The following is a 27,992-nucleotide window of genomic DNA, read 5'->3' on the forward strand; positions in this document are numbered from 1 at the left end:
TCATTGCTTAAGATTTTTGCCAACGACGTACCTTTATTTAGAACAACTAATTGCCCAATACAAAGATGACGAGACAGTGTATAAGTACCTATTATACTATTTTTTACTTATCACGTTATAAAACATGTCCACTCGATATCCAGAGCCTGTTACTCGCTATAAATTCGCCTCATCAAGTCCGTTTAAACTGTGAACTCTATTTGGGGATTGAAGTAAATTGGAAGCGTATTTATCTCCGGGCGGGAGTCGATTTAAAAGCGAAATCACGCAAGCACACGATGCCATTATCGCGGCCTCACGATCCACAGGCCGCGGCAACTCTATGAATCTAATCCAGAGGATTTAGCCACTGATTTACAGTCGAGCCGAGCCGACGAGGGCGCGAGTGCTCCAAAGAAAAGTGATAATGTCTTAATCCTACCACACTCGAGCTTCTCCCTCCAATTTTATGGTCGCGCGCCCAGACGGCACATTTTGATTTATGATTTCAATAATTAAGAATTCTAAGGTGCAATTTGAATTTAAGACGCGATCTGGGGACCCGTGGGAGGTCGCGTGTTTGTTATTGCCGAGGGCGGGAAAGGGTCGCACGTTCACTTTTCATTTTCGATGGCATTGTTGAAGAATTACTAAATTATTGGCATTCTTAACATTTTCAATAAAATATATATAATCTGAATTATAATGTGGACGCTTTTGGCGGTTTCCCTTATTCAAGAAGCGCCTTAAAAGGCATTTGGGCGACAACACACGATATCATCACAGAGCCCCACACGTAGCGTCTTAGCGTAATCCAAACGCGTTCCGCAATATAACGCAGCGGAACTTATATCGTGCCTTAATCTCCAGGCATTACAATTAACGCGGCCCGAGATAACCCGCCACTCGCCACCCGTTGATAAAGGTCGCTACGACTAGTTTAAACTGGTTAAACCACCCTCGGAGTTTATCTAATTACTCCAAGGGAACACACGAGCGCTTTTCGCAAACGCACAGTCGCACGTTACAACCCTTTAGGGCCATTGGAATACTGGCCACGTCTCGTGTAATCTCGGCTTACATCGGTACAGCCTTCGGGGTGCTCACGTAACTACATATTTACACCACTATCCGAATATATATTGGCCATTCTCTCAAGCTCACTGACAGTCTTATTTATTTATGTCGACAAAACAACTACTGACGAATCAGCCTTAATATTATTTATATCAAATCTCCTTCACATTTTGTTTATGTCAAGTTAAAACTAATGACAACACGAAATTATCATTTACGTCATTACAAGCGCAACACAAAAACTTTTAGAAAACTTTTTCAATGCGATTTTTTATTTGGTTAGTAAATTACTTAGTACGTTTTTACGCTATACGAAGTCATAAATATTGTAATAGATAAATAAAATTTGTATTGTTCATTTAGGTATTCGGGAATCGACTAAATTATGCCATTGGCGACGTTGACACTATTTTCTTAGAGATAAAACTTTTGTTGCAAGTTCTTCTTTTTAATCTTATTCGAAATATAATTGGTCTGAAAGCTCTTGAGTGAAATGGTTTTTACGTGGGAACGATTTTTGTGCAAATAAATAACGACCGAGTGAATTTAATGTGATACGTCGATTGGAAACACCGAGAATCATTTCCGCGTAAAAATTCTGATTGTGGATGGAAAATCGATACGCAAGTACGTTTTTACTTTTACCATTTATATCTCTCTTTGCTTTTCTTTTTTACCTATGTTTAGTCTAATGACGATATTTGTTACAGGACGTCGCCGATGAATACGTTCTCATCGTTGCCGCAAATAAACAAAAGAAGATTTGATTTTGGGGTAGATGTAGAAGCCTTTAGAATTATCGACAGACAACATAACCAAGGCGGCATCGAAGAATCGATGGATGAAGAAACGGGGAATAAAAGACGACGGCGACTTCTCGATGACGAGAGACGCGATGAAGCCGACCAGCGTTGTCGAGTCTACACCGGGCCACATAATCTTCACCAGCCCATAGAAGAAAATAATATTCTTCCGAGGACGCATTCCGCTTTAAATTCTTTACCCAGCTGGTCCCGCGATGGAAATTCAATTCATAGCGAAGATAACGAAGATAACAACGACTTCGATACTTTGTTTCTTGACAAGCGATCAGATAAAATGTTACCGTCATCACCGTCACAATCTTCAGATACTACGGATGGCTCACAAAGAAGTTTCGATTTGCACAACCAAATCGGCGAACAAGAAGCTAATGATAATGACAACGTCGGATCTAGTAATGTCGTCATAGAGAAAATGGAAACTCAGAGTAACGATGACGGTCTAAGAGATAGTAAAACGTGTAATAATTACGATGGAAATAACTTCGATGATCTCGTCGATTCTTCTTCTAATGAACTTGAAATCGACATGTCCGACAGAAACGACGATAGATACGAAGACGAAAGGGAAGCTAAGTCTAAGCGGAAAGAGATTATGTCTGTCAATAAGCAGACGCTTTACAACGTTTACAAAGCGGCCACGGCTGCCTTGCCGTATTCCACACAGTCTGCTTTTAAGCCTCCCGCGGAGGTGAAGCATAAGATTCCTACGACGTCTTTTCCGAGTGAGCCGTTCGGCGGGTACTCCAATGATCACGAGAAGAATTCGAAAGCTTCTAAACAATACACGATCTTACAACCGGCCGGGTTAGGCTCCCGCGCCGCCACAGCGCTGCACGAGGCTCGGACCGTGCCATCGGCGCAGCCCACGCGCGATTCGCGCCCGCTCAATGCGCTCTCTCCGCCGGCCTCCAGAGGTACTTCCGCGTCAACCATTACCAAACTTCATAATGACAGAACTTTACGGAGAACTTTGTTTCAAAGTCACTTTGCTCGTAGACTCAGCGGTTCAAGGTTCGCGGCCGTGTCGGTTATTAGAATTTTGTAGTTTATTGAAATAAATAATTAAATTTTACGGCTAAGCATACTTTATCTATCGTCTAATGTTGTTCGGGTGTAATCACATTAGAGCCCGAACTATGTGGACGTCGTGGAAAATGTATATAAAGATTTGCGTCGTAAAATGAGTTTACGTCATGCAATAAAAACGGGTCAGAGTAATGGGCGGGGCGTCCGCGTCCCGCCCCACTTTACGCGAAAGAAAAAACCTCAGTCGGACCGCGCAGTCGCCTGGCGTTCTTTATTTTTTCTTCGAAGTTGGCGCGGGATGGGTGCGGGCGGCTGGGCGGCACCGCGCAGGTACGCCCAGCGACACGCCCGCCCGTATCGATCGTTCCTCACGCCCACACTAAATCATTAACAAAATAATAATTTATCATCATCGATTTGTCCACAGAAGGCAACAAGTGTCCGACTCCCGGTTGCAATGGGCAGGGCCACGTCACCGGCCTTTACTCGCATCACCGAAGGTCAGTTTTGTAATTTCATGATTTTTCAGTCAACATCTGCGACTGAAAAGTGGAAATCTTAATAACAAACTAACTTAATCATTTATTTTGAACGTAGTTCCAACTAAAACTAAATCTTATAATCCTTTGTCCATCAGTCTGTCAGGATGTCCAAGAAAGGATAAAGTTACACCAGAGAGTAAGTATATTCTAACGATTTAGTTGTAGCTAGCTATTGTAGCTGTTTCGGTTGTGACTTTACTATACAATACCAATACCAAACAAGTTAATTTATATTACATTGCAAAAGCAACCCGTGGCTTTGGGTTATGTTTTGTTTTTGTAGCAAAGTATTGAATAGTAGAAGGTACTAAAAAAATATTTTTTCTTTAGTCGGTTAGAACTAGCTGATAATCTAAATAACCAACTTTTAGTACTGGCGTTGCACGAGACAATCTTAAAGTGCCCGACGCCGGGTTGCAACGGTCGCGGCCACGTTAGCTCGAATCGAAGCACGCACAGGTCTCTATCCGGTTGCCCTGCTGCAGCCGCGAGGAAAGCTGCTGCCAGGACCCAACGTGCTAGGCCTATCGGTACGGTAATTACATTAATTATGCAATACTTCATTTGGATAGATTAATCGACTTCAACGTGAGGTCTGGTCTGGTCTTTCTGTTTATTTTTTGTTCATAATTTTTCTATAATGTAGGCAGGTAGGTGTAGGCAGACATCTGGCGTAGGCCTGACAGATACGCTACTATATTTTGGTTTAAGACATGCAAGTACATATTAATTATGCCACAATCTTAAAGCGGTCTGGAGAAGTTTCTTTAAATATAAGTATCTATCTTCTTTTGGTTGCGTAATTAATTTTATAATTTTTTTTTCAACAATAGGTTTCTTCTAGAAGGGGTTTGATTGATCAAAATTTATCGTAAGAGCAGCTAATGGAGGATATTGTTCAATACTAAAACTCTTCCTTAAATCTCAAAAACGATTTAAAATTTTTGGGAGCCCATAGCTGCTATAGCTACGCTCTTTCGAAAAGTATATCCTTGAAATCCCATATCATAACTCTTCCTTTCCTTTTTATATTACTGGAATGAAGTGTTTATAAATAAATAAAGAAATATGAAGCGGTTTGGTAGAAATTGTAGGACTAGGCTAACCCACAAGGCACTTGCAGCTTACATCACGTGAAGTTATTAGTCAATTCTATAAAAGTATAGATTCAAACATGTCTATAACTTTACAGTTTTATCAGCACCAGTTCCATCAATATCTGCCCCGAGTGCGACAATTGACACCGGAAGTACGCCACAAAAACGTGAGCCGGAAGCAGCGGCATCGCCGCAAAGTCCAGTCGTGAAACGGGAAGCCCCCGAGCTGCTGGTCCCAAAGCGAGAGGCCGCCGAGCCCGAGCGCGAATCTCCCGCCATGGAGACGCGCCACGCCGGCTACGGCGCGCCGCCGGATCAGCGCTCACCCTATGAGCGGCCGCCAGATGATCACGTCAGGTCATATAGGTGAGCTATTAATCCCCGTTTAGGTGATTCTGGAACATTTACATTTAAGCAAAGATGCCAGAGATATACCTATATCTATCGAAGTGACGCCAAAAATAGATTTAAAGATAGACCGAAGACCATGTTAACGTCTCCCATTGTTTCCTAGCCAAATGAATGAGACACGGTACGGCTACGAAGCTCGATGTTACGAAGGTGCCACGGCGTTCGAACGGTACGACCCTCAATGTCCGCAGCGGCCCTACGGCTGGGAGGAAGAACGGTACCACGACCCACACTTACCCACTCCGATGAAAACGGATCAATCCGAACAGGATGCCAGCTCCGGACCCATTTATCCTAGGTAGGTCTCACTCTTTTTGAGCGCTCTACTATGTGGTAAACGGGTCTCTTTGCGTTTTTAACTTTTTAATTGCGGAAAATGTATAAGTTTGACGATGGCTGGCTTCGTTCGGGCTAAATAAATATGTGTGTCCAGACCGATGTACCACTACGAGGCGGGTGGCGGGGTAGTGGGCGGTGTGGGAGCGATGGCCGGCGTCCCGACGGGTTTCTCCGCGATCAATCTCTCCGTGAAGATAGCCGCGGCGCAGGCGCAGCGTCCACGGAGTCCGACGCCCCGAGACCCCCGCGATCCCCGCCCGGCTATAGACCTGTCCTCGTCTAGTGGCAGTCCACAGGTGAGAAACTATCTAAGGCCCGATATTCATCAGGTGCCCACCCCGGCGGCTGCTCTTCTATAAGACTTGACCTAACACGCTTGTTACGACAGGGTCCCTACGCGTCCCCGGTGTACAGTAGCGCCGGTGGGGCGCGAGGCAGCCCGCAGCCGGGCGCTTCGCCTCAGCTCACCGCCAGCCCTCAGGTGCCCAGCCCGCAGGGCCAGACCCTCGACCTTAGCGTCACCCGTTTACCACATAGGTGAGGCATTCTTCGTTAGGCTTAGCCTTAAACGCTGTATCCTCGCGGCTTTGCTCAATGTCATATCATGTCATGTCTTTTTTTGCAGTAGAGCGTTCCCCGGCGGTGTAACGTATAGTCGGGAATCTACGCCAGACAGTGGCGGAAGCCATCCTTACCTAGAGGCATATCATCGAGATACGGCGGGTAAGTTCTATTTGTATCAATAAATAACAAAATCAATATAACGTTTCGACTGCTTTTCAGCAATAGTTGTCATCGAGAGACACTAAAAAAAGAGACTAAACTAAACTAAACTAAGAGGTAAAAATGAGACTTTAACTAAAACCATATTTTTCTCTTTTGCTCGGTAAAACTTAAGCAAAATACTTGATGTAACATATTATACATATGTATAATATAAACAGGTCGCCAGGACTCCGGAGAGTCGTAAAACACAGTACAAATTAAAACACGGCCCCTGCCATCTCGCCGCAACACGTTCACGCTACATTGCTAATTCTGTGAGCAGGCGTCTTGTGCCGCCGTAATACTTCACCGCCTATCATAAACTGAAAATACTATTTTATTCAAGAAAATAAAAAGCTTCTCCTACATTTATATGTAAATATAATTATGTTCTGCTTAATAATGCATAAGATGTGTATAGATTGTATTTGTAATTTAAAATATGTACTGAATACGATATTTTAGTAAGTGCATTGCCACATTTTAATAATAATTGAAAAACTTAAACAGGTAATTTCGACAATTAAAACCATATCCAGTGCATCGGTTTATGCAACATATTCGACGAAACGATACTGGTACGAGTTCTGCGAAATAGTTAACACTATGGAACTATATTTAACAGGCTACGGTGGCGTGAGTCCACACCCGGTCGCCGGCTACGGTTTAGGTCAACCGGACTACGCGGCGGCGGCCGCAGCGGCGAGCTACGGCGGCTACCAGTACCAGTGTGGAGCATACCCGCCGCCGCCTGCCTATCCGCCCCACGCGCCGCCCTACTCACCGCCCTGCTATATGCCACCGCCTCACGCACCACACGACAAACCTAAGGACAGCAGGTGAATATAATATCGACACTCACAGCCACGAGAGTCACACTTGCTCCACGATTCCAGGGTCTCTGAATTTTTAACGAATAGCCAAATGTTCATAATATAATCTTTTTGGTCGTATCATAAAATCTACATATAATCGAAAGTTATCTATTAGTAGAATGGAGGCAGACGGGACACGACCAGTCTTAACGAGAAACTTAACAATTATCACTTAATTCTGAGTAGAAAGATCTAGATAACTTTTACCTAAACGCCTTAAAAGAGTATTTTTTGAAGATATAAGAATGTAATACCGAGCACATCCTGGGACAAACTATGTTTCACTTGATCATTTTTCTCCTACGACTCACCAGATAGATCAAATTTATCTTCGGATTTAATACATTAAATGAACCAAAAGCATACAGTCATAAACTTATTTTTAACTATAAAGACATCCAACTGCTTGCAATGGCGGATCAAACGAGACCGACAGTTTCGCTTAGACAATACTAAGTACATACTTTGGCTACATTTGACTACGATTATTGACAGGCTTAATAAATTGATTTCATCGACAATTACCATAGTTCGTACACAAAACCAGTGTTTAACCTTGACACGTGTTCTCTTTTATCTTTATTCCATTCCAAAATATTTAAACGTTTTGCGTACAATGAATGGATATTAACACGAAACTCAAGGACACACAAAAAGAAGAAATGAATTCTGTTAGAGACATAATGCAGATGGTAATGCGAACGTCGGGACTGTGCAGTGTGCACACTGTCTGTACTATTACCTGAATAGTGACACACTTGTAGCGTCATACGGAATTACGAATTTATACTTCGTAAGTCACACTTGACGGATCAGTCTAAATATACCGGCGTACGCGCACGACGCGCGCTCCCCACGCGCTGATAAAATATTATATTGATAAGATACAAGTACAAAACATGCGGAGAAGCAGGTAAGATTGTGATTAATTAAAGTTTATTTTAATGACGTGTCGACTTTAACATTTTTCCCTATAAACACGATAATAACTCTACATATTGACATTTAAACAATTCACGTAAACGAAACTCAGTTCGCGCCAACTTTTAATAGTAGGTTAATCACTTGAATCAATGTTAATTATTTACTTGGATTTTTAACAAGGTTACGGTTGAAGCGAGACAATAACTTAACACATTCCGAATAAACTGTTAATGTAGCTATCATCGTGACGACTTTTATGGGAAACTGGGTTACCGCATACGAGAGCCGAGAGAGCTGATTCATTGCCCGGTCGAGAGCTGCGACGGCTCCGGGCACATAAGTGGTAATTTCGCCACTCATCGCAGGCAAGGGCCACTGAGAATGCAATAGATATTCGTGAAATTGGCAGTCTCATATGTTCGCAGAGCATTTGTATACTAAACATAAGTCTTTGACGACCTAGTTACACGCATTTCCGCACCCGCTGTGTTTGATTCGACTAACCGCATGACGGTGGGAATTCCTGTTTCTAATTTCGATTGCACATTCTTTACTACTTCTAGTATACAATTTTAAAAAAAAGATAGTCAAACATTATCAATGTTCTCTAAAAACCTCTCGTATCATAGATTTAGAGATTAAAATAAACGCAATGCTTTACTGTACCCTCGAAAACGTCTTCCGGATTTATTTATACTCTTCATAGTGTCCATAAATAGACGTAACTTCTTACGCAAATTAGGAGCATACCGAATCGTAAACTTCTCTTAAAATAATCCAACATACTATGAATTATTCTTAGATGTTATACTTCTATTTATATATGTGATGTATAATATCTTATTATTGTTATGTAAATAAGGAATACTTACTATTATGTAAACTTTCGTTTGTTCGCTATCATCGTATATAGACTTTGGCAATTAGTAATATAATAATTTATGACAACTAAAAATAACACAAGTACGCTTAAACGCGTCAATATTATCATACCAGGTATCATTATCGTTTAACGTCTTCGTCTAAAATAGTTGCATGTTGCGTTTGTCGATGTGGTAATTACCATTTTTTACTAACGATTTAAACTGACAAATATAAGAATAAGCTCATATTTGTTATAAATACCTAGGCTAAGCATTTTATATGATTCAATATCAGCTGATCATGCTTTTGGTTTATGCAATGCATTTTCCCGACAATCTAGAAATGACGGTTGAAGGGGAAACAAAGTTAAAAACATTTAATAGAAATTTTAATTTAGTCCGTTTCTGAATTAAAAATTACGAACGTGTTCCCGGAAAATAATTAGTTAATTCTAAACTAGTGAAAACTGTGTAAGCTGTTTTCGCAATTATTTCTATAAATGATTAAAATATATCGTATGTTAAGATACAGTAACACGCCATTGTAAGCAGTTTGTATATGTGCAGTCTATCTGGATGTCCGCGCGCCGACCGATCTCAACTCCAGCCCCATTCACAAGAGCTGAAGTGCCCGACGCCAGGTTGCGATGGGTCAGGTCACGTCACAGGGAACTACTCCTCACACCGATCCCTGTCCGGCTGTCCCAGGGCAAACAAACCCAAGAGCAAACCCCGAGATGGACAAGATTCAGAACCACTCAGGTAGGATCTCCTTTATTGGTCGGGGAGGGAAAATTATTATGGCATTAGGTTTCGTGAAGGCAAGGCATAGTTTCTGAACTGACTCTCTGGCTTTTCCTCTACTTGATCAATAGAATACCACACACACATAATTAATACATCGCTAATCCGTTACTAATTTCATTAAACATTGTAAAACATAAATTATTAACGTCGCATTTTCTTGACCAACCATTGCAATGAGTTTGTCGCTTTACACGCTGCTTAGATGTCCTATTCCGGGTTGTGATGGATCTGGACATGCTACAGGGAAATTTTTATCACATAGAAGGTAAGAGAAGGAAAAATTAAGAAGGAACATATAAAGTAAACCGTTGTATCCATGAAATATTTATTATACCTATGTAATTGAAGATTCTATACCAGCATTTACAGATTTAATTATCTACGAATTGGCACGCAATTTGAAATTCAAATATTTTTTTTCCGAAAGCCGTGGTAATTTAATTTGAAGTTCAGTTTGTTTTTAGATAGTGTTTTGTTTTTGTGGTAGCTTTTGGCGCCATGGATAAACTGAAATATGGTAAAATTGTCGAATATCAGTTCTTACGTGAAATTACCGGTGCGCAAACAATACGACAAATTAACGTCTACGGGCCTAGCACTGCTTGCATAAATTCGGTCCATTATTGGTTCAATCGTTTTAAATCTGGAAATTTTGAGTTAAAAAACGTTCCTCGCCGTCGGCCGCTATCCATTATCGACAACGACGAATTGAAGGCGATAGTGGAAGCGGATCCAATTCAATCTACGGCTGAGCTTAATGCGGGTCTTTGAATAAGTATCAAATCGCAAAGATATAAAACGTAGATAAGTGGGTGCCACACAAACTAACCAACCAACAACGAAACTTATGCGTCGAAGAAACGACAGCGTCGAGAAAAGCGTCGTATTGTTACCTGCGATGAAAAGTGGATTCTGTACGACAACTGCAGTAGGTGTTTGTCTCAGTGCTCAATAGTTTTTTCCCATTGCTTCTCTTTAGACCTTGCCCCAATACATGATTAAGTTTTTCAAAATCTAGAAAAAAAAATAATGTGGGTGAAAATTCAACACCCCAGAGGAAAAGCGCTTTCGCTGACTTCAGACCTCCCGTCCGGCAGATTTTACAAAATTGTATCTAATATGATTTTAAAAAATACAATTTTTTAAATATATTTGAAATTTTATACAAATCTTCAATTACATAGGTATTAATGACGTAATATTTAATGTAAGAGTATAACAGGCGTAGTATATTTGTTAGCCCATCCAATATTTAACGCCCAAAGGAAAGACGCTGATGTTATGCATCATAAGAGTATAAGTTTACCTCTATCCTATAGTGCATCCGGGTGCCCGATAGCGAATCGAAACAAAATGCGGGTGCTCGAAAGTGGCGGGACAGTCGAACAACACAAGGCGGCAGTGGCAGCCGCCGCTTCGGCGATCAAATTCGATGGAGTGAATTGCCCGACACCCGGTTGTGACGGGTCCGGACATATAAACGGGTCTTTTTTGACGCATCGCTCGCTGTCAGGGTGTCCGGTAGCCGGCGCCACGACGCCCACGCCTCAACCCAAAAAGGCGAAATACCCAGATGATATTACGCCTCTTTATCCGAAACCGTACTCAAGTGAGTATATATTTCTATTTTGAACATAGGTTGGATTAGAATTGATATTATAAAATGAATATTTTCATTATTTATGTTTGTATTTGCTATAATTGCAGGCATGGACATCAACATGCAGACCGGCAACGGCGAGGACCTCATGACGTTGGAACAAGAAATTACTGAATTACAACGAGAGAACGCCAGGGTCGAGTCGCAAATGCTGCGCCTGAAATCTGACATTAACGCTATGGAGTCACATCTCAGCACCGGGGAAAGAGTAAGAGTCTCATGCTTTTGAGTGAGTGTGTGAATTAGATCCGAATATAACACTCAAAGTGGATATTTTTGTCGTAACGTAGATGGTACTGTCATGGCTTCAAACATCCAACTTTGAGTCCTCCTAACGTCCAACGCAAAACATTGCTTAGTGAGTACTACTTATTCTATTCGATCCGGTAGCCACTCAATGTCTCAAAATGAATGAATGAATCGAATTAATTTGCTTTTTCTCGTTGTACCTACTATATGGAGTACGTTTGTCAACAGGAAAACCAGTTGATGTCGCAACGAAACAACAATCTGAACGAGTACTACGAGAGCCTGAGAAATAACGTAATAACGCTCTTGGAGCACGTGAAGATCCCCGGCGGGGGAACCGCACACGTGACGTCGTCGGGCGCCCCCGGGACCGCACCGCCGCCCGCGCCGGGGGACAAGCCCGCCCACGACAACTTCGACTCTTACCTGACCAAACTGCAGACCCTCTGTTCCCCGGACGGGTACTGCCCCGACGAAAACCGGCCCATCTACGAGACCGTTAAAAACGCGCTTCAAGACTTTACGGTGCTCCCGACTCCCATTTAAGGCTCGCCGAGCGCCGCCGAAAGCGATCAGACGCGCTGATCGCCGACGACGGGGCTTACTGGAGTTCATAGTGAAGTGCGGAGAAGCGGACCGTAGAACTGTTTTGTAAACTGTTGTATACGATGTGTGAATTCTTTGAGACGTCACGTTTACATTGAAACAGACTAATATCACTAAGACCGTAATTCTAGTCTAAAATGAATTTTAACACTGTTATTCGTATGTATGCTTAAATTATTGTAAGGAGAAGTTTATACTTGTAATGTGAACGATTTTAGTCCCATACGCGTCTCTATAGATAACTGTAAATACTGTGTATTTCTCTCGTAGTTATAGGCACACAAGCGGACAAAATTTCTGATTCACGCTCACATATAGATTACGGAGAAGGTCCCTCTCGGAAGAAAATAGGAAGTTAAATAATTCGCCCTCCCTTCTGCCGCATCGTAGGAGGTGCGGGTGTGTGCCAAATACTAAAGCGGACTTTGACGGGTGGAAGTTACGGGGATCGAACATAATTGTAAAAACAGATAAAAGTTAAGAGACACTAGTCAGTTTACTTGTACATAAATGATTGTGAATATTAGTTAAGACGTCGCTCGGGCGTCATAGTAATGAGATCTCATTAGGTCGGATAAGGTCCTTCAGTCATTAATTGATAACCAATTATAGGAATAATCCTCGTTAGCCAATGTTCACTTCGCTGTGATTATGTTATTGTTATTTATTTATTGTTGTTTGCGGAATGTGATAGTTCGAATTGAGGTTGGAGGCTGTTAATTTGCAATATGTTTTGTGCTTTAAAAGGAAATGTTTGTTTTATCTTTGAGACGCACCGACAAACGTCATTTGTGTTATTATTATGAATACTGTGAAAAGTGAAAACGGACATTGAACGAACCTTGAATATATACGCATTAAATAATACCTATTACTATGTTACTAATCTGATTGTCATATATGTTTCTGTAATATATTGAGTATGTGTTGTTAAAGAGAATAAAAAGTAATAAATATCGAAATTACCACGGCGTGATTATTTAACGTAAAACATGGTTTTTATTTAGTTAAGCCTGGAATTCCACTACAGCCTTATCCTTACCTCTTAACCTCTTCCCGAATATAATTCAACTACTCAACCTACTTAGGATTTATATCTACGTAGTTAAATAGTTTTACAATAGCTACCTAAAGTTTTTTAATTTTTATGAATAGATTAATTGCTCGGTCAGATGCACATAGACAACACGCCATGTGATCACACGCGGTAACATCCAATCGATTTGGATCGGCGTGTTGTGGATGTTGTGATGATGACGTCATGCGTCAATGCTTTCGAGTTTTTGACACGAATGTCAATTTATATACTTAGATATTTTTGGATTTATTTGGCGAAATGAACGACGAACAATTAATTGAGTTGGTGAAACAATATTCTGTTTTATATGACATGAGATTACCTCAATACAAGGACAAAAACAGGGAGTTAGGATGTTGTTAGTTAATACAAATAACCTGCCAAATTCAGTTTACATATGAAATTACATATGAAATACAGGGTGGGCCAGAAAGATTTGCGAATTTGAAAAAAAAATAAAAAAAACACTAAATACAATACACAAAATTTTTTATTTCAATTAAAATAGACATCTGGGAAATTTATTTCTTAAAAATAACATCATCCAGGTGTGCACCATTGCGCTGCAAACATTCCTCGAATCTGAACCTCAAATTGGTAAAAACTTGCTGGCACATTGCGCGGGGAATAAATCAGCTAAATGACTTTTGAATTTGCAAGCGTGTCGTGGTGTCGCGTGTTGGTAATGTGCACGATGGACATCGGGTGTCGACACGACACGTCGCGTCGCGTTTTAGTAGTATGTTTCCGCCTTTACGCTCAATTTCGCGGTAATTTAGATTGACAGACTAAATTGGCCTCTAAGAAGCTTGGCGAAAAAGCGCAAATTTGGCCCCATATGGAGTACTGTTCTCACGTCTAGAGGGAGCTCTCCAGTACCACTAGCTTCTTCAACTTGACCGTATTCAACGAAGAGCGATTCGAATCATCGATGACCAGTCACTTTCCGAGCGGTTTGATCCCTTGGCGGTGCGTAGATATGTGGGGTTTTTCTGCATCTTCTACCGCATTTACCTTGGAGAGTGTTCGGAGGAGTTCTTCCTATTAATACTTTTAAATCACTTTTGGCCGCGCACTACCACTATGTGAAGCCAGCTGCATACCTGAAGTGTTAACGAGCCAGTTCGACTTAGTGTACTTCAAGATGAGAGCGTACCAATTCGTCGAAGGCCGGCAACGCACTTGCAACCCTTCTGACAGTGTAAGTGTTCGTGGGCGGCGGTATCACTTAACAAAAAAGGGATTTTATTCAAAAATAAAAACCTTGCTATCGCAGGTTTTGTATTTTTTTATACATTCATTTATTTTATAGAATAATAAGAAAAACCTTTAAATATTTGTGAAAACTGAGAGAGCTTAACCACCTTAAGATAATTATGTTACCACAACTTTCACAAAAAGGAAGAAAGTAAGAAACAATGATTAATTTAAACGTTTTGGGGTTCTGGCAATTATTTCTTAGAAATTTTTAATTTTATCACAAACAATCACAAAGTATCGTGAATATTATGACACCTAACCACTATAATGTGACCAAATATTAAATAACGTTGTCTCGTGACTAACAAATGTAAGCTACCGGGGGTCTACTCTTATTTTTTACGGTTACGAATTCTATCTAAAGCATTTGTAACTCTTGATTTTAGGTTCCGAATATCGTGTTGACTCGAGGCTAGTAGGTATATGTCACCGTAAAATTGTAAAAACCGTTAGATTGTAATCTATCTCGCGAGATTGTAAACTGTCGAAAGATTGTCAACTCAACATACTGCTTGCAATTTAACGTATTATTATTCGGTAGTTATATGAAATTGTTGGGAAGTAAAAATAATCTGTAATTGACCAAAGAAGTTTGAATGATAACTAAGTTAGTGTAGTACAATCTACCGAATACCGATAACCGATAACCGATAGATTACAATCTAACGGTTTTTACAATTTTACGTTAACATATATAAGAGAAATCTGATAACTGTATAAAATATGCCCAAATTGTATAGTCTAGTATCATATATTAAGGTTTACAATTAAGGTTTATCATTATCGAAAGTATAAAACCTATATATATATATAGTTTTTTAACCTATATATATTATATATATATCTTCGCTAGTGCCACACTGCATCTACATGGTCCATAATATAATAAGTTATAAGGCTAGTCTAGTACCAAATATGAAAATATGTTTATCTATTATTATCCTTTAAAACGGATTATGGCAATTTTTTTAAGAACCCAGTCAACATTTTTCAATTTGATGGTGATGATGATCAATCGTTTGATGATAAAACATTGTGAATTTTAAGCATTTATAAATTTGATTTATTTACTTAAATATTGACTAACGAGTAACACTTCGAGAGATTATAGATATAGTAATATAGTAATCAATACCAAAGCTACTCAGCCGATGTCGAGCACTGCACACGAGCTCTCATCTTGTATTTAAGCACAACTGTCCCATCTGTGTACTACAGACTACTATCTAATCTGTATTCTGTACAGAGTCTGTGTTCTGAATACGGAGGTGTGTTGTGACTTGTGTTGATCGTTTAAACGTTTTGTTTTGCATACTGACAGTATCGCATCACGCATGTGCATAAAAATATAGCTTGAGTATTTTTCAACGATCTAACATTATTAAAGAATAAAGACATGAAAGTTAAATCGGAGCAAATAAAAAAGGTACTAATCTAATCCCTAATTATGGAAGTATAATAATAATATTTCACTTTCTGAAGTAACATAACCCAAATTTCAGCTACGCTACTTTGAAAAGAGAGAAGAAAATAATTCAAAGCTTATCAAAAACAGTGATGAAGTTGAAGAGTACCACGTGAAGTTAAAGCCCCATTCCAAATGGACAAAAAAAGTGAGATACTATACACATATTAATACTTACTAATTAAATAATTTGTCTTCTATTAACTCTTCTGACCTATTTTATTTTTTAGAAACTTGAAATTAAGGACTCCAAACCACAAAAAGTTAACAAAAAATTTTCTGGAAAATCACCTATTAATATTAAAAACTTAGAGAAACACTCCCGTGGGGATGGAATTTCAGACAAAGGAGTCAAACATGCTCTGTATGCAGCCAAACTACAAAAGAAAGAACTTAAATATAGATTTGCTCAAAACCAAGCAGCACGGGCTGATATACTATTAACAGAAAATGCAGGGTAAGAAAGAATATTTGTAAAAAATGTTTAAAATAATAATAATTAGAAATTTTTACAATTGCTATATATGGCATATATGCCAGATTGTGAAGATGTTATAAATATAGTCTTACAAGATTTTACATTGTCTTTATTCTAATTGTGGGGCAGGGCCTCCTTAATAACTGCCTTAACCACTCCCTTGATAGGAAATTAATTATATGTACAAATCTAAACAATTTAAGTATGAGACTTTTAAAGAAGCAATTTTTTAACTTTTCAGTTACTTAGAAGTGGATGATGATCATAGAACAACATGTATAACCCAAAAGGAGATTGTAAAGAATGTTGATATAACAGCTGCTACAAAGATTTTCAACCTTAATCTAGATTTTGGCCCATACAGGGCAAAATATTCAAAGAATGGCAGACACTTGTTACTTGGTAGCAAGAAAGGTCATCTTGCTGCTTTTGATTGGGTCACTAAAAAGCTACATTGTGAAATTAATGTTATGGAATCCATACATGACGTGAGGTACATATTCAATATTTTTTTAGAAGTGACATTTTTATGTTCACACATGGATTTACAGTGTAAGCCATGCTTGGCCTGCCAGCTCTAATTTGAATCATTCCAAAGCTTTAAGAAGCTATTTTGACAGACAACCTTTACTGATGGTACTGCTATCATGTCCACAGCAGTTACTCAAAAAGCCCATTTAACTATGTAGAAACCAGTATTAATGCAACATTTACATTCCAAATCTTCCAAAACAAAGTACTAAGGAATACTTCATTGCAAATGCAAATTATTCCATACTCTGATGAAGCCAAATTTTGTTCCACTTCAGCCATCCATTGTAATTACAACAACGCTTTTTATTCTGACTGATTCTTATTCTTATTTCCAGTTGGTTACATGTAGAGACAATGATTGCAGCCGCTCAAAAGGAATGGTTGTACATTTATGATAATACAGGAATGGAGTTGCATTGTATGAAAAAAATGGATAAAATATTGAGGATGGAATTTCTTCCATATCATTTCTTACTAGCGGCAGTTGTAAGTATAGCTATTTTTAGTTTTAAACAAGTATAAAATTGTGAAGACAACTCCATTGTTCTATTTTACATTTGTTTAGTTAATATTAATTATTTATAAAATATTGTATTTTTATAAAAGGTTATTTACACTAATTTCATGGTTTACATAAATTATTATATATGCCTTTTTCAATGAACAATACTAATATTGTTCTTGTTGGGCAAGAATCCATTTTGGGTAAAGGCCTCCATCACACTGGTAATTTGTGTGCTCAAGCATGCTTTGCTCTATTAGTTGCTTCTTAATTTATCAAGTTTACAGCTACAGCTATATATGTATAATGCATATAACTTTAATGGTATATCCATTAAAGTTATTGGTATTTTAAAGTGAAAGTCCTTATTGTATTTGAACAAGAAAATAAATTTGGAAAAATATTGAAATCACATCTCCTTTAAATGTCAGAGCTTTCAAAGAAAATGCTACCTCAATCCTTTCACATTTAAAATAAAAAAAACTCCTCGGACATTTCGTACACATGTTAGGCCCTTGTACCGTACAAACTAAATGAAATTAATATTCATAATTTATTGACATTATAGAATGAATACGGATTTATGTCGTGGCTGGATATATCTATAGGAGAAATAGTGGGTCATTACAACAATCATTTGGGGAGGACTTCTGTGATGACGCAAAACCCTTATAATGCAACAATATGTTTGGGAAATTCTCAAGGTGTCGTATCGATGTGGTCTCCGACCGTCAAGAAGCCTCTTGCCAAAATATTATGCCACAAAACGCCCCTGAGCGCTATCGCTGTGGATCAGAAGGGAACGTAAGATCTATTTTCAATCGATTAAAACATTAATCCGGTTAAACACTACTCGTACACCTAATAGACATTAACTTAAAGGTACATGGCCACGACGGGTGTCGACAAAAGTTTGAAGATATGGGACATTCGTAACTTGGATGGTCCTTTACAGCATTACCGACTCAGAAGTTCTGCCGTCGACTTGGATTTCTCACAGAAGGACATGCTGGCCGTCGGATTGGGAGAAGTCGTGGAAGTTTATAGGTGAGTTTTTTCTTCGGGTCATTACTTTAATAGTATAATAATAATAGTGTCTTTGAATAATAAAAATACGTTACAGTGATACCTGTACGAAAACAGCGGACAAACCATACATGAGACACAAAATGGCCAAGTCGATATGCAACTTCAAGTTCTGCCCTTACGAAGACGTACTCGGAATCGGGACCTCCGGTGGATTCACGAGCATTCTAGTGCCAGGTGAGATTCCCTAATCTAACTCAAATATATCTATATTTATGCTTATAGAGAGATATTAGATATCGTATGCTTCTTTCTAAATCTTCGGAAGGGGTTGTCTCGGCGGTGCTCCGCTTTCGTTTTTATCGTGAAGCTTCTCCTTCGCATTGCAGGCAGCGGCGAGCCCAACTTCGACGCGTACGAGAGCAACCCGTACCAAAACAAGGCTCAGCGCAAGGAGGCCGAAGTCAAGGCCCTGCTGGAGAAGATTCCGGCGGACCTGATCGCCCTCGACCCCTTCGAGGTCGTCAAGGTGGACGTGCCCACGCTCGAGGACAAACTCGAAGCCAAGGCTAAGTTGCCGGTGAGCGACGAACCGAAGTGGTCTCTTTGCGGAAAACGGATTTTGAACAAAATTATTACACTTCATTTTTTATTCATACTTAATACAGATTTATTTTCAGCACGTGAGGCGAAAGAAGATCGACGTGAAGCCGAAACGTAAAAATAAAGGACTGACTACTATTGCTAGAAAGAAAATAATTAAGGAAAAGGCGAGAAAGGTCAGTAGTTTACGACTTTCTAATTCCGCTTTAGAGTAATTTACTTACAATTAAAAGTATTAAATAAGTTATATTCATGAGACTCGGACGTGTCGTCCGAGGGCATCGCATCTGGCTTCTTCAAAGGCGTAATTGCAGTTTACAAAATTTTCAGGATCAAATAATGGAAAGCATTAAAACTCAGACGACGCCGAAGGAGCCGAAGGACAGACAAAAGCCGAGCAAATCGTTTGGCGTTTTGGATCGTTTCGTTCCCAAACCGAAACCAAATAAATAAACCAATTTAATATCAGAAATATTTGTTTTATTCACATAAACTTTTTCACATAGTGAACATTCTCGATTATATATTTACATGATTTTCTTACAAATGTAAAGTCAACATGATCACAAAATAAAATTCCAAATAAAATAGCATCTTAAAAATAGTGATATGAACGTTAGCATGGGATATCGAACAGATCGCACAGTCCCTCCGACCCGCTCAGGGAGAATGTGAAGTCATATTTTGTGATGGGTGGACTCAATCTTAGAAGGTAATCTGAAACAAAAGTAGTTTTGAAGAATCGTTCGGTGGGAGACATGTTCCATTGTAAACCACTCACTTGCATTGGATGAAGTATTACTAAATCCTAACTCCGTGTAACTCTCCACTTCTTCATCTGTGTCGTCTAGATCCATTTTCTGAAAAGCACAATAAGTATTTCACCATTTGAAACTTTGAAATAACGAACTTGTCCTATAGACAAAAACTCTAATATGATTGAATTCTGTCACGTTTGGTACAATAAAATTTTTGTTAATAAGTAAATAGTCTTATATGTTCCCTTTTTCTATAAAAGGTCTAGTAAATAATCATCTTAAAAAATAATAAAAAATTTCAAACCTGTTCTTTATTTAAATCACATAATAATATAACTCCTACAGATTCATGTGATTTTAAGTGCAGTATGCTGCCTTTTTCCTGAAATAACAACAATTTTATTCATTTCTGTTTTTTATATTACTTCACACTTTGCTTATGATATTAAATATAGCAATTTAAAAATGGTTATAGGTTGTTTATTTTTATGTATAATTGTTTTGGTTTGCGTCATATTTATAAGTTTTATATATCTAATTGCCTAAACTTAATAATTAATTATAAAGAATATTTTAATTATAAAGCTTTTCCAGATTTCAGCAAAATAAGAATAATACCTCATATGGATTATGGCTGCATGATAATTCAGTGCCAAGGGGACACTCACATACAAGTATATTTTGATCTTTTTCTCCATCATAACACTTCCTAATGTCAGCTTCGGTGACATAGTGTAAACTCTGATTGTCCGAATCATCCAGTATGTTTTTGATACTTTGCTCTATAAAGTGCATGTGCCTAAAAGTTCTTACTTGTTTAGATATTATAAATTTATATGTATGAGATTGTTACCTAATTTTATACATTTTTATTTTTAAGTCCACATAAATCACTAACGATAAATTCACATCAGTAATGTCAAGGTAATATAAATTTCTACTATAACATTTCTTTCAACTTTCCTTTACTGTGAAATATGTTACATGGACAATTCCATGTAACAACAGTTACTTTTAGCAATGAAGTCACTACTTTTGTCAATATTTTGTAACATTATGTTCAGAACCATTGAATAATTGGTTGTTGTTTTCTGACGTCATAGCCATACAAGAGGAATGAACCTACTAAACAATATTTTTATATATTTCAGAAGTATTGCATTAGCAGTTTTAATAGATATCTCTTTTGAAATAAAAATATTACTTTAATTTGATAGAAAAAAATTCTAGTAAAAAAAATAAGGTGAATAAGTTATCTCTTACAAACAAATGTACAAAAGAAAACACATTGCAGATCTCATTCATCTCTTTTTATACTTGGGCTGACCATAGTAATTTAGTCTAGAGCACATAAAATTAACCCATAACAAAAATTTTGTGAGTAACTATTTACCTTTAACAGTTTTAAAATTATACCATCATTTGGTGTTTCCTTTAAAAGAGAAAAAAAGACTTAAGAAATTTCTATTAATCTATCATAAGATTTTAAAGTAGAACTTACTGATCTAATATTTGTTCTTGGTCTTCAAGAGAACTTATTTGTTTCCTTAAGGAATTAACCTTTGCTCCAATTTCATTTGAATTTCCATCATGGCAAGCACCTCTAATAAAAAAAATTGCTTAGATACAGTTACAGTCTAGGAACCAAATAAGACCATCAATTTAACATACTTCCACTGAATGCTATTTTGACTTCGTTTCTCTATTAGCCCAATACCCTCCAAAACATTAGTGATATCATAGATTCTTCTTTTTTGCCGAACAGCTAATATTTCGGTAGCCTAAAAATTCACATTAAATATTGAATAGGTGTTTATAATATTGTTATACCATTAAATTGTTTTTCTTTTATGCTTACGGATCTTAAATCCAAAACACCATCTTTTGCCTTTTGTAACAATGTCACAAATCGAGTAGTAAGTAGTCCTAAAGACTTCTCGTATCGTTTATAACTAAATCCTGCTACCTCTGCCATAATTTGTGAAACTTAAAATAAAAATTGTTTTTTGATCAAAGAAATATTATTTCGTCGCGGCGGGCGCGGGATATAAATTTAAATGTTGGTATTTGGTATTAAGTAAAGTCCATAGACTAACTTAGAGATAACAGAGTATTTTATGTAGTTGCATGGCTCGAGACTTGGTCACTTTTTGACAGGCATGACGCCTTATGGACTAGACGGGACTGTAGCGTCTTTCTGCATTATAGGCTAGTCCTAAAGCATAGAAATCACGCTAATTTTAGCAAAAGGAATATCGATCGATCCCTTAATATTTTTTAATTCCACGTTAATGTTAAAAAAATATTTTATGTTGTGTTTTAATTTTTACGTAGGTCGGTAGTAGTTTTTTTTCCAGACCGTACAAATTCCTTCTTTATAATAATAATTTTTCACTTTTACGGTTTTTTTAAGTTATTGAATGACAAATGATGAATTTGCCACTAAACATAATTAAACAATTATATAATAACAATTTTAGCAAAGAATCATTTATTCAACTTTTTCTAGTTAAAGAAAAAAAAATATAAGGTTTTTGAAGTTATACTTCTTTAGGCGCGTTATGAAAATTTGATGAGAGTGAAATTTTACGATGCGCGCGCACCTATGACACAAAATTCGGAGTGTGATTATAGCGTGCGCAATCTACAAAAGAAATAGAATATAAGCTAACTTCACGCATATTCTATTTCTTAGCTTAGCAGCTTAACAAGAATTTTGAATATCCATGACAATTGACATCTGACATTGACATTTACCTTTTAAACAAATATAGGAGTTTGAATTATTGTTTAAAATAAAAGATTATCTATGTATCTAGTTATTTTCATTATACAAGTGCGAATTTTATATGTGCGTCTGAATTATAATCAGAAGCAGTGTTGCCAACTTAGTGGATATTCCACTAGATCTGGTGGTTTAGATATACGTTTTAGCGGGCGAATTTTGGTTTTAGTGGCTAGTGGATTTTTCTAGTGGTTTACTTTGTTTCATTCAGTGGTATGCTACGACATTTAACCACTAGCACGAGTGATATCTTTACAGGAAAAGACGAAAACGTTTACCTTATAAAGGAATATTTTGTCATTATGTAGGCAACTCTGTAAAATTACGTTCGTTATTTTCGGGAATTTCCCGAAACAAGTTTATAAATTTCTTAAATTATTTTGATTATGGGCTTTATTCGTATGACTAATGGGTCAAATTTGATTTGAATTAAGTAATGAGATTTGTATGTGTTCGTTTCGTATGCATGCACAAAAATAGAAATACACAACACAGATACTTAGTAGTTTTGGTTATGCTATGCATCGGAGCGACCTTGTTTGTTTGCAAATGTTTAGTTTATTTTTAAAACAAAAGTTCCGGGATTGTTGGTTACGGGACTCCCAATTAAAGGACTGGCTGGAAGTGGTGGAAAGTACAGCTGGTGGCGGCTGGAATTTTGGTACGAGGTGCTGGATTTCGAAGACATTGCAGGAGAAAACCGATTTGAAGATTTAGCCACGTTTGTATATCTTTATTAGTTTTACCGCACTCTAATGCTTAAGTAGAGCGATTATTCAGCATTATGAATATCGTGAAGACAAAACACAGAAACCGAATGAAGCTAGATCTACTGTCATCTATTATGACAATCCGCGCAGGTTTAAAACGCGAAGGAAAGTGTTGCAATAATTACATCTTGCCAAATTATGTAGTCCAGAAAATAGGAACGAAAGAAATGTACTTAAAATCATAAGGTGCAGAGGAATCCGACTCCGCTGAAGATGATTTTTAACGATTTTGTATGTCTTCTATAAGTTTTTTTGTAATGAAAATATACGAATTTTATAATTCAATTTACAATATTGTTCTTTTATTGTCAAAAAATATATCCTAGCTGTATGCTATCCATCTAAAGTAAAGAGTGACATAGTCCATAGACTACTGTTTACTTCAGTAAAACATGTGTTTCCCGCGGTAAAAACAAAAAAATAGTGCTCGCCGGCTGCTTGCCTAACCCCCTCCTATCTGCGGACATAAAAATCACATCGATCCTATATTTCCTTTCGGCGTGAAAAAAGGATAAATAAACAAACACTTACATTTATTTTATTAGTTAGTGTGGATTTTAGTGGTTTTCTGGTGGGTTGCGACGGCAAAATTGGTGGGTTCGTTAAAATTAAGTTGGCAACACTGTAGGCAACTCTGTAAAATTACGTTCGTTATTTTCGGGAATTTCCCGAAACAAGTTTATCAATTTCTTAAATTATTTTGATTATGGACTTTATTCGTATGTCTAATGGGTCAAATTTGATTTGAATTAATGAGATTTGTATGTGTTCGTTTCGTATGCATGCACAAAAATAGAAATACACAACACAGATACTTAGTAGTTTTGGTTATGCTATGCATCGGAGCGACCTTGTTTGTTTGCAAATGTTTAGTTTATTTTTAAAACAAAATGCCAAAACCGCAATATACGCAAAAGTTCCGTGATTGTTGGTTACGGGACTCCCAATTAAAGGACTGGCTGGAAGTGGTGGAAAGTACAGCTGGAGGCGGCTGGAATTTTGGTACGAGGTGCTGGATTTCGAAGACATTGCAGGAGAAAACCGATTTGAAGATTTAGCCACGTTTGCTATATCTTTATTAGTTTTACCGCACTCTAATGCTGAAGTAGAGCGATTATTCAGCATTATGAATATCGTGAAGACAAAACACAGAAACCGAATGAAGCTAGATCTACTGTCATCTATTATGACAATCCGCGCAGGTTTAAAACGCGAAGGAAAGTGTTGCAATAATTACATCTTGCCAAATTATGTAGTCCAGAAAATAGGAACGAAAGAAGTGTACTTAAAATCAGAAGGTGCAGAGGAATCCTCTGCTGAAGATGATTTTTAACGATTTTGTATGTCTTCTATAAGTTTTTTTGTAATGAAAATAAACGAATTTTATAATTCAATTTACAATATTGTTCTTTTATTGTCAAAAAATATATCCTAGCTGTATGCTATCCATCTAAAGTAAAGAGTGACATAGTCCATAGACTACTGTTTACTTCAGTAAAACATGTGATTCCCGCGGTTAAATCAAAAAAATAGTGCTCGCCGGCTGCTTGCCTAACCTCCTCCTATCTGCGGACATAAAAATCACATCGATCCTATATTTCCTTTCGGCGTGAAAAAAGGATAATTAAACAAACACACTTACATTTATTTTATTGGTTAGTGTGGATTTTAGTGGTTTTCTGGTGGGTTGCGACGGCAAAATTGGTGGGTTCGTTAAAATTAAGTTGGCAACACTGATCAGAAGTGATTTAAATTTAATATCTAAATCAAAACTAATTAATATGATAAAATATTTGTGAAAAAACTGTGCCAACCTTCCTGAGTGCTTCAATACAATTGAGGTTAACTATCCGTAGGTATTATCGAGTATTATTGTTGATTAAAACTGAAACATGAACCATTATTCATTGCTTATGTTTATTGCGTTTGTTACAGCAACGTTTTAGAAATATTCTATATATCAATAATTGAGAACAAAGATTTAAGCACGAATACTAATAAGGAGAAAATGAAGGCTTGGAGCGATATAACAGAGAAGTAAACATTTTAATAAGTACCTGCATCTCAAAAAAATGACCACATTATTTAATCAAAACATGTAATTTTTCAGATTTAATCTAGCAAATATAAGGACAAGAGACAAAAAACAATTGATGAATCAGTGGAAGTGCACTAAATTGAATACAAAAAAAGAGTTGTCATCTTATCGCCGTGAAACATCTAAAACTGGAGGTGGAACAAAGCCACCATCACCTTCTCGAGACACAATGGATATGGCAGAGATGATACCGCAACGGTTTGAAGTAGATTTCAATGAATTTGATTGTGATGGTGTCGAGGTAGGAATGTTAATTATAAATATGATGTATGGTAATGTTCAAGGTTCAACCTTTCAAGCATAGGCATATGCTCACAACAGTACTTTATTCCCCTACAGGTAGTTAGACATATTGTAATACCTCAAAACATCCATGTTGCACTTGTAGTACCGAAACTCTGTCCAGCCAGAAGTGAGCCCATTCCCACTTATAATGGACAGTGGGTATAATACACCTTAATACCTGAGTGCGAACCACTCACCATGATACTTAAATTAACAGATGTTATTTATATATTTCAGGATATTACAAATAAAATCATTTTGGAAACAATTGATATCCCAAAAGCCAACAATGACAAGGTAATAAATCAGTTTTGACATAACTTGAATACTAAAAAAGCCAAACAAAGGTGTGCACAACAGTGACAACATAACTTAACAATTTCATTATTTTGTAGGATTAAAGAAAGGTTAAAGAAAATCATGTCGAACTGAACAACAAGAATCCCCAAACAACTCCAAAGAAACCTACACGGAAGACACCGGTATTATATTTAAATTATCTCTATCTCTAAATAGAATAAAAGAAAGTTGCTATCCAGGTCTGTAGCATGTGCTACAAATTATATTATTAACACATTTATATAATTATATTAATATAAATGTGTTAAAAAATTTATAATATGAATTATAAAAAAATTTAAGTTTTGCATGGACAGAGCTTAAATTAATATTCTCTTATTTGTTGCAGAAAGCAAGTAGTAGTTTTAGTTTTGGAGAAGCCTCGTAGATGCACAACCAAGTAATGATTAATTTAAAATTACAAACCGAAATTCTGATGAAGACAGTCACTTAAAAATAAATAGTATAATGAAATAAAAATGTTTTAAAGATAAATAGTGTTTTATTTGTTTAATGTAAGAGAATAATAATAAATATTTATTTAATTAATTTTTCAAATGTAAACTGAACTTTATTGACTTTAATGACTCCTTTTCCAGTCTTTGATTATTTAATTGTAATTAATTATTTGCATGCAATCAAAAACTATTTTTAATAATGCCAAAGAAGTATAACTTCTTACGCGCGTACATAAGTACACGCACCCTTTTTTTTTTTTATAACGTATGTCCTTACATAGGTGGGTCCTTACGTAAGAAACCCACATTTTGAAAAATCTCACGGAAGATTGGGGGATGGGGGAGGGGGTTGAATAAAATCTCACGACATCTCACCAAGGGGGGAGGGAGGTACAGAAAATTTAAAAAAACACCTCACGTAATTTATGGACGCCCCTTAATTGGAGATTTGTATGAATTTTCTTAATCTTAATGTTTTAATAAAATACATATTATCCGCGCAGGCTCTCGTCTAATATGACGACACAGATTTCACCAGACAGTGACCGGACCATTTGTGGTAGATACAGAGACCACGTACCGGTCCAGATCTAAAGTCAGCAGAAGGTCAAGGTAATTGGAAGTATAGTCTTCGATATCTGGCTATCGAGTGCCTTCATTGACCAATTGAGAGAGATTAAAAGAAGTCGCAAGGTCATAGACTGCTGAGCCTGCGTGATGTGAACAAGTTGTGCTGTAAGGATCTTAGTTGCTTAGTTGTAGGCCGGCCGCATCACATCATAGGTAAAAACTAAAAAGTATACTCTCATGTACAACCGAGTGAAATCGTTATACACAACCATAGATAATTTTGTCAATTCCCGTGTCGCGGATCATGGATTTAATGCCACTTATCTACCTTTTATATTAGGTCGTTACATATGAAATTGGCGTTTTGTACGGAAGGAACAAAAAGTAGATTTTTGAAGTGAAACTTCTTAAGCGCATGAGGGTAAAATTTTTACCGATGAAACGCAATAATAATAATATTAGCGTCACGAAGATGTGCAGCGTTTTTGTCGAAGAAAAGGGACAGAGCGATTGAGACCGATTAAGAGAGAGTGAGAAGTGCGAATTACTTTATAGAAATTAAAATTTCGTAAAAGGAATTTATGAAATATTAACTACCTAGTAGGTATTTTATATTTTATGCAAAATAATTTATTTAAATCTCAAATTACGAATTGTAAATTAAAATGCCACGTGTTTTTATTACCGAAGAAATAAATATAATTTGTATTAATTTTCTTATATTTATTAAATTAAGAAAATTAATTAAATTAAATTAAATTTTAAATTAAATTCATTAAATACCTAACATATTCTTCTTTTTTCCCTCCCCCTAAGTATCGGGAATGTAAAGTTTTAGATTTGTAGAAATATGACAAAACTTAAAAATTAATTTGCCAAACAAGTTTCACTTCTAGCATGTGTACTTTGTACGCACGCACTTTTTTTCTTTAAATAGAA

The 27,992-nt window shown here is 37.2% G+C and overlaps 3 protein-coding genes across 6 annotated transcripts in view; 2 read left to right on the forward strand and 1 right to left on the reverse strand.

Annotated features, from left to right (window-relative positions):
- The window catches only part of LOC125053135 (myelin transcription factor 1-like protein), a 162,072-nt gene extending 149,037 nt beyond the window's left edge, over positions 1-13,035 (forward strand). Inside the window, exons 6-20 of one of the 4 annotated variants that reach the window (XM_047654359.1) lie at positions 1,767-2,794; positions 3,334-3,406; positions 3,544-3,584; positions 3,820-3,978; positions 4,641-4,911; positions 5,060-5,254; positions 5,390-5,591; positions 5,684-5,832; positions 5,921-6,018; positions 6,686-6,899; positions 9,275-9,484; positions 9,732-9,794; positions 10,849-11,138; positions 11,237-11,397; positions 11,667-13,035. In XM_047654359.1, the coding sequence (XP_047510315.1) occupies positions 1,767-2,794; positions 3,334-3,406; positions 3,544-3,584; positions 3,820-3,978; positions 4,641-4,911; positions 5,060-5,254; positions 5,390-5,591; positions 5,684-5,832; positions 5,921-6,018; positions 6,686-6,899; positions 9,275-9,484; positions 9,732-9,794; positions 10,849-11,138; positions 11,237-11,397; positions 11,667-11,984 (3,472 nt within the window). In that variant the 3' untranslated portion in view covers positions 11,985-13,035. The remainder of the gene's footprint in view (positions 1-1,766; positions 2,795-3,333; positions 3,407-3,543; positions 3,585-3,819; positions 3,979-4,640; positions 4,912-5,059; positions 5,255-5,389; positions 5,592-5,683; positions 5,833-5,920; positions 6,019-6,685; positions 6,900-9,274; positions 9,485-9,731; positions 9,795-10,848; positions 11,139-11,236; positions 11,398-11,666) is intronic. The other 3 variants (XM_047654360.1, XM_047654361.1, XM_047654362.1) reach the window with 3 other exon arrangements.
- A 2,614-nt stretch (positions 13,036-15,649) lies between these two features.
- LOC125053139 (WD repeat-containing protein 46) lies at positions 15,650-19,462 on the forward strand. Its single transcript, XM_047654366.1, has 11 exons — positions 15,650-15,808; positions 15,885-15,995; positions 16,078-16,304; positions 16,567-16,818; positions 17,195-17,345; positions 17,930-18,165; positions 18,244-18,408; positions 18,485-18,624; positions 18,777-18,967; positions 19,068-19,166; positions 19,321-19,462. Exons 1-11 carry the CDS (start codon positions 15,779-15,781, stop codon positions 19,441-19,443), a joined length of 1,725 nt encoding a protein of 574 aa, XP_047510322.1. The 5' UTR covers positions 15,650-15,778; the 3' UTR covers positions 19,444-19,462.
- On the reverse strand, positions 19,449-21,839 carry LOC125053140 (transcription factor E2F5-like). Its single transcript, XM_047654367.1, has 7 exons — positions 21,607-21,839; positions 21,420-21,529; positions 21,250-21,351; positions 20,367-20,547; positions 20,053-20,130; positions 19,772-19,850; positions 19,449-19,707 (listed from the first exon to the last, which is right to left on the reverse strand). The coding sequence occupies exons 1-7, from the start codon at positions 21,721-21,723 to the stop codon at positions 19,607-19,609; spliced, it is 768 nt and encodes a 255-aa protein (XP_047510323.1). The 5' UTR covers positions 21,724-21,839; the 3' UTR covers positions 19,449-19,606.
- Positions 21,840-27,992: the final 6,153 nt, after the last annotated feature.

This window comes from Pieris napi, chromosome 10 (genome assembly GCF_905475465.1).
Source record: "Pieris napi chromosome 10, ilPieNapi1.2, whole genome shotgun sequence".
Taxonomy (NCBI): domain Eukaryota; kingdom Metazoa; phylum Arthropoda; class Insecta; order Lepidoptera; family Pieridae; genus Pieris; species Pieris napi.

What these genes read in the sequence shown, in the direction of transcription:
- LOC125053139 (XM_047654366.1), top strand. Translation starts at nt 15,779, where the DNA reads ATGAAAGTTAAATCGGAGCAAATAAAAAAG. An exon ending in GAATCCATACATGACGTGAG is followed by an intron (nt 16,819 to 17,194) that starts GTACATATTCAA and finishes TCTTATTTCCAG; the next exon opens with TTGGTTACATGTAGAGACAA. An exon ending in ATTTCTTACTAGCGGCAGTT is followed by an intron (nt 17,346 to 17,929) that starts GTAAGTATAGCT and finishes TTGACATTATAG; the next exon opens with AATGAATACGGATTTATGTC.
- LOC125053140 (XM_047654367.1), bottom strand. Translation starts at nt 21,723, where the DNA reads ATGGCAGAGGTAGCAGGATTTAGTTATAAACGATACGAGAAGTCTTTA. An exon ending in CAAAATAGCATTCAGTGGAA is followed by an intron (nt 21,352 to 21,419) that starts GTATGTTAAATT and finishes TTTTTTTATTAG; the next exon opens with AGGTGCTTGCCATGATGGAA. An exon ending in GTGATTTAAATAAAGAACAG is followed by an intron (nt 19,851 to 20,052) that starts GTTTGAAATTTT and finishes TGTGCTTTTCAG; the next exon opens with AAAATGGATCTAGACGACAC.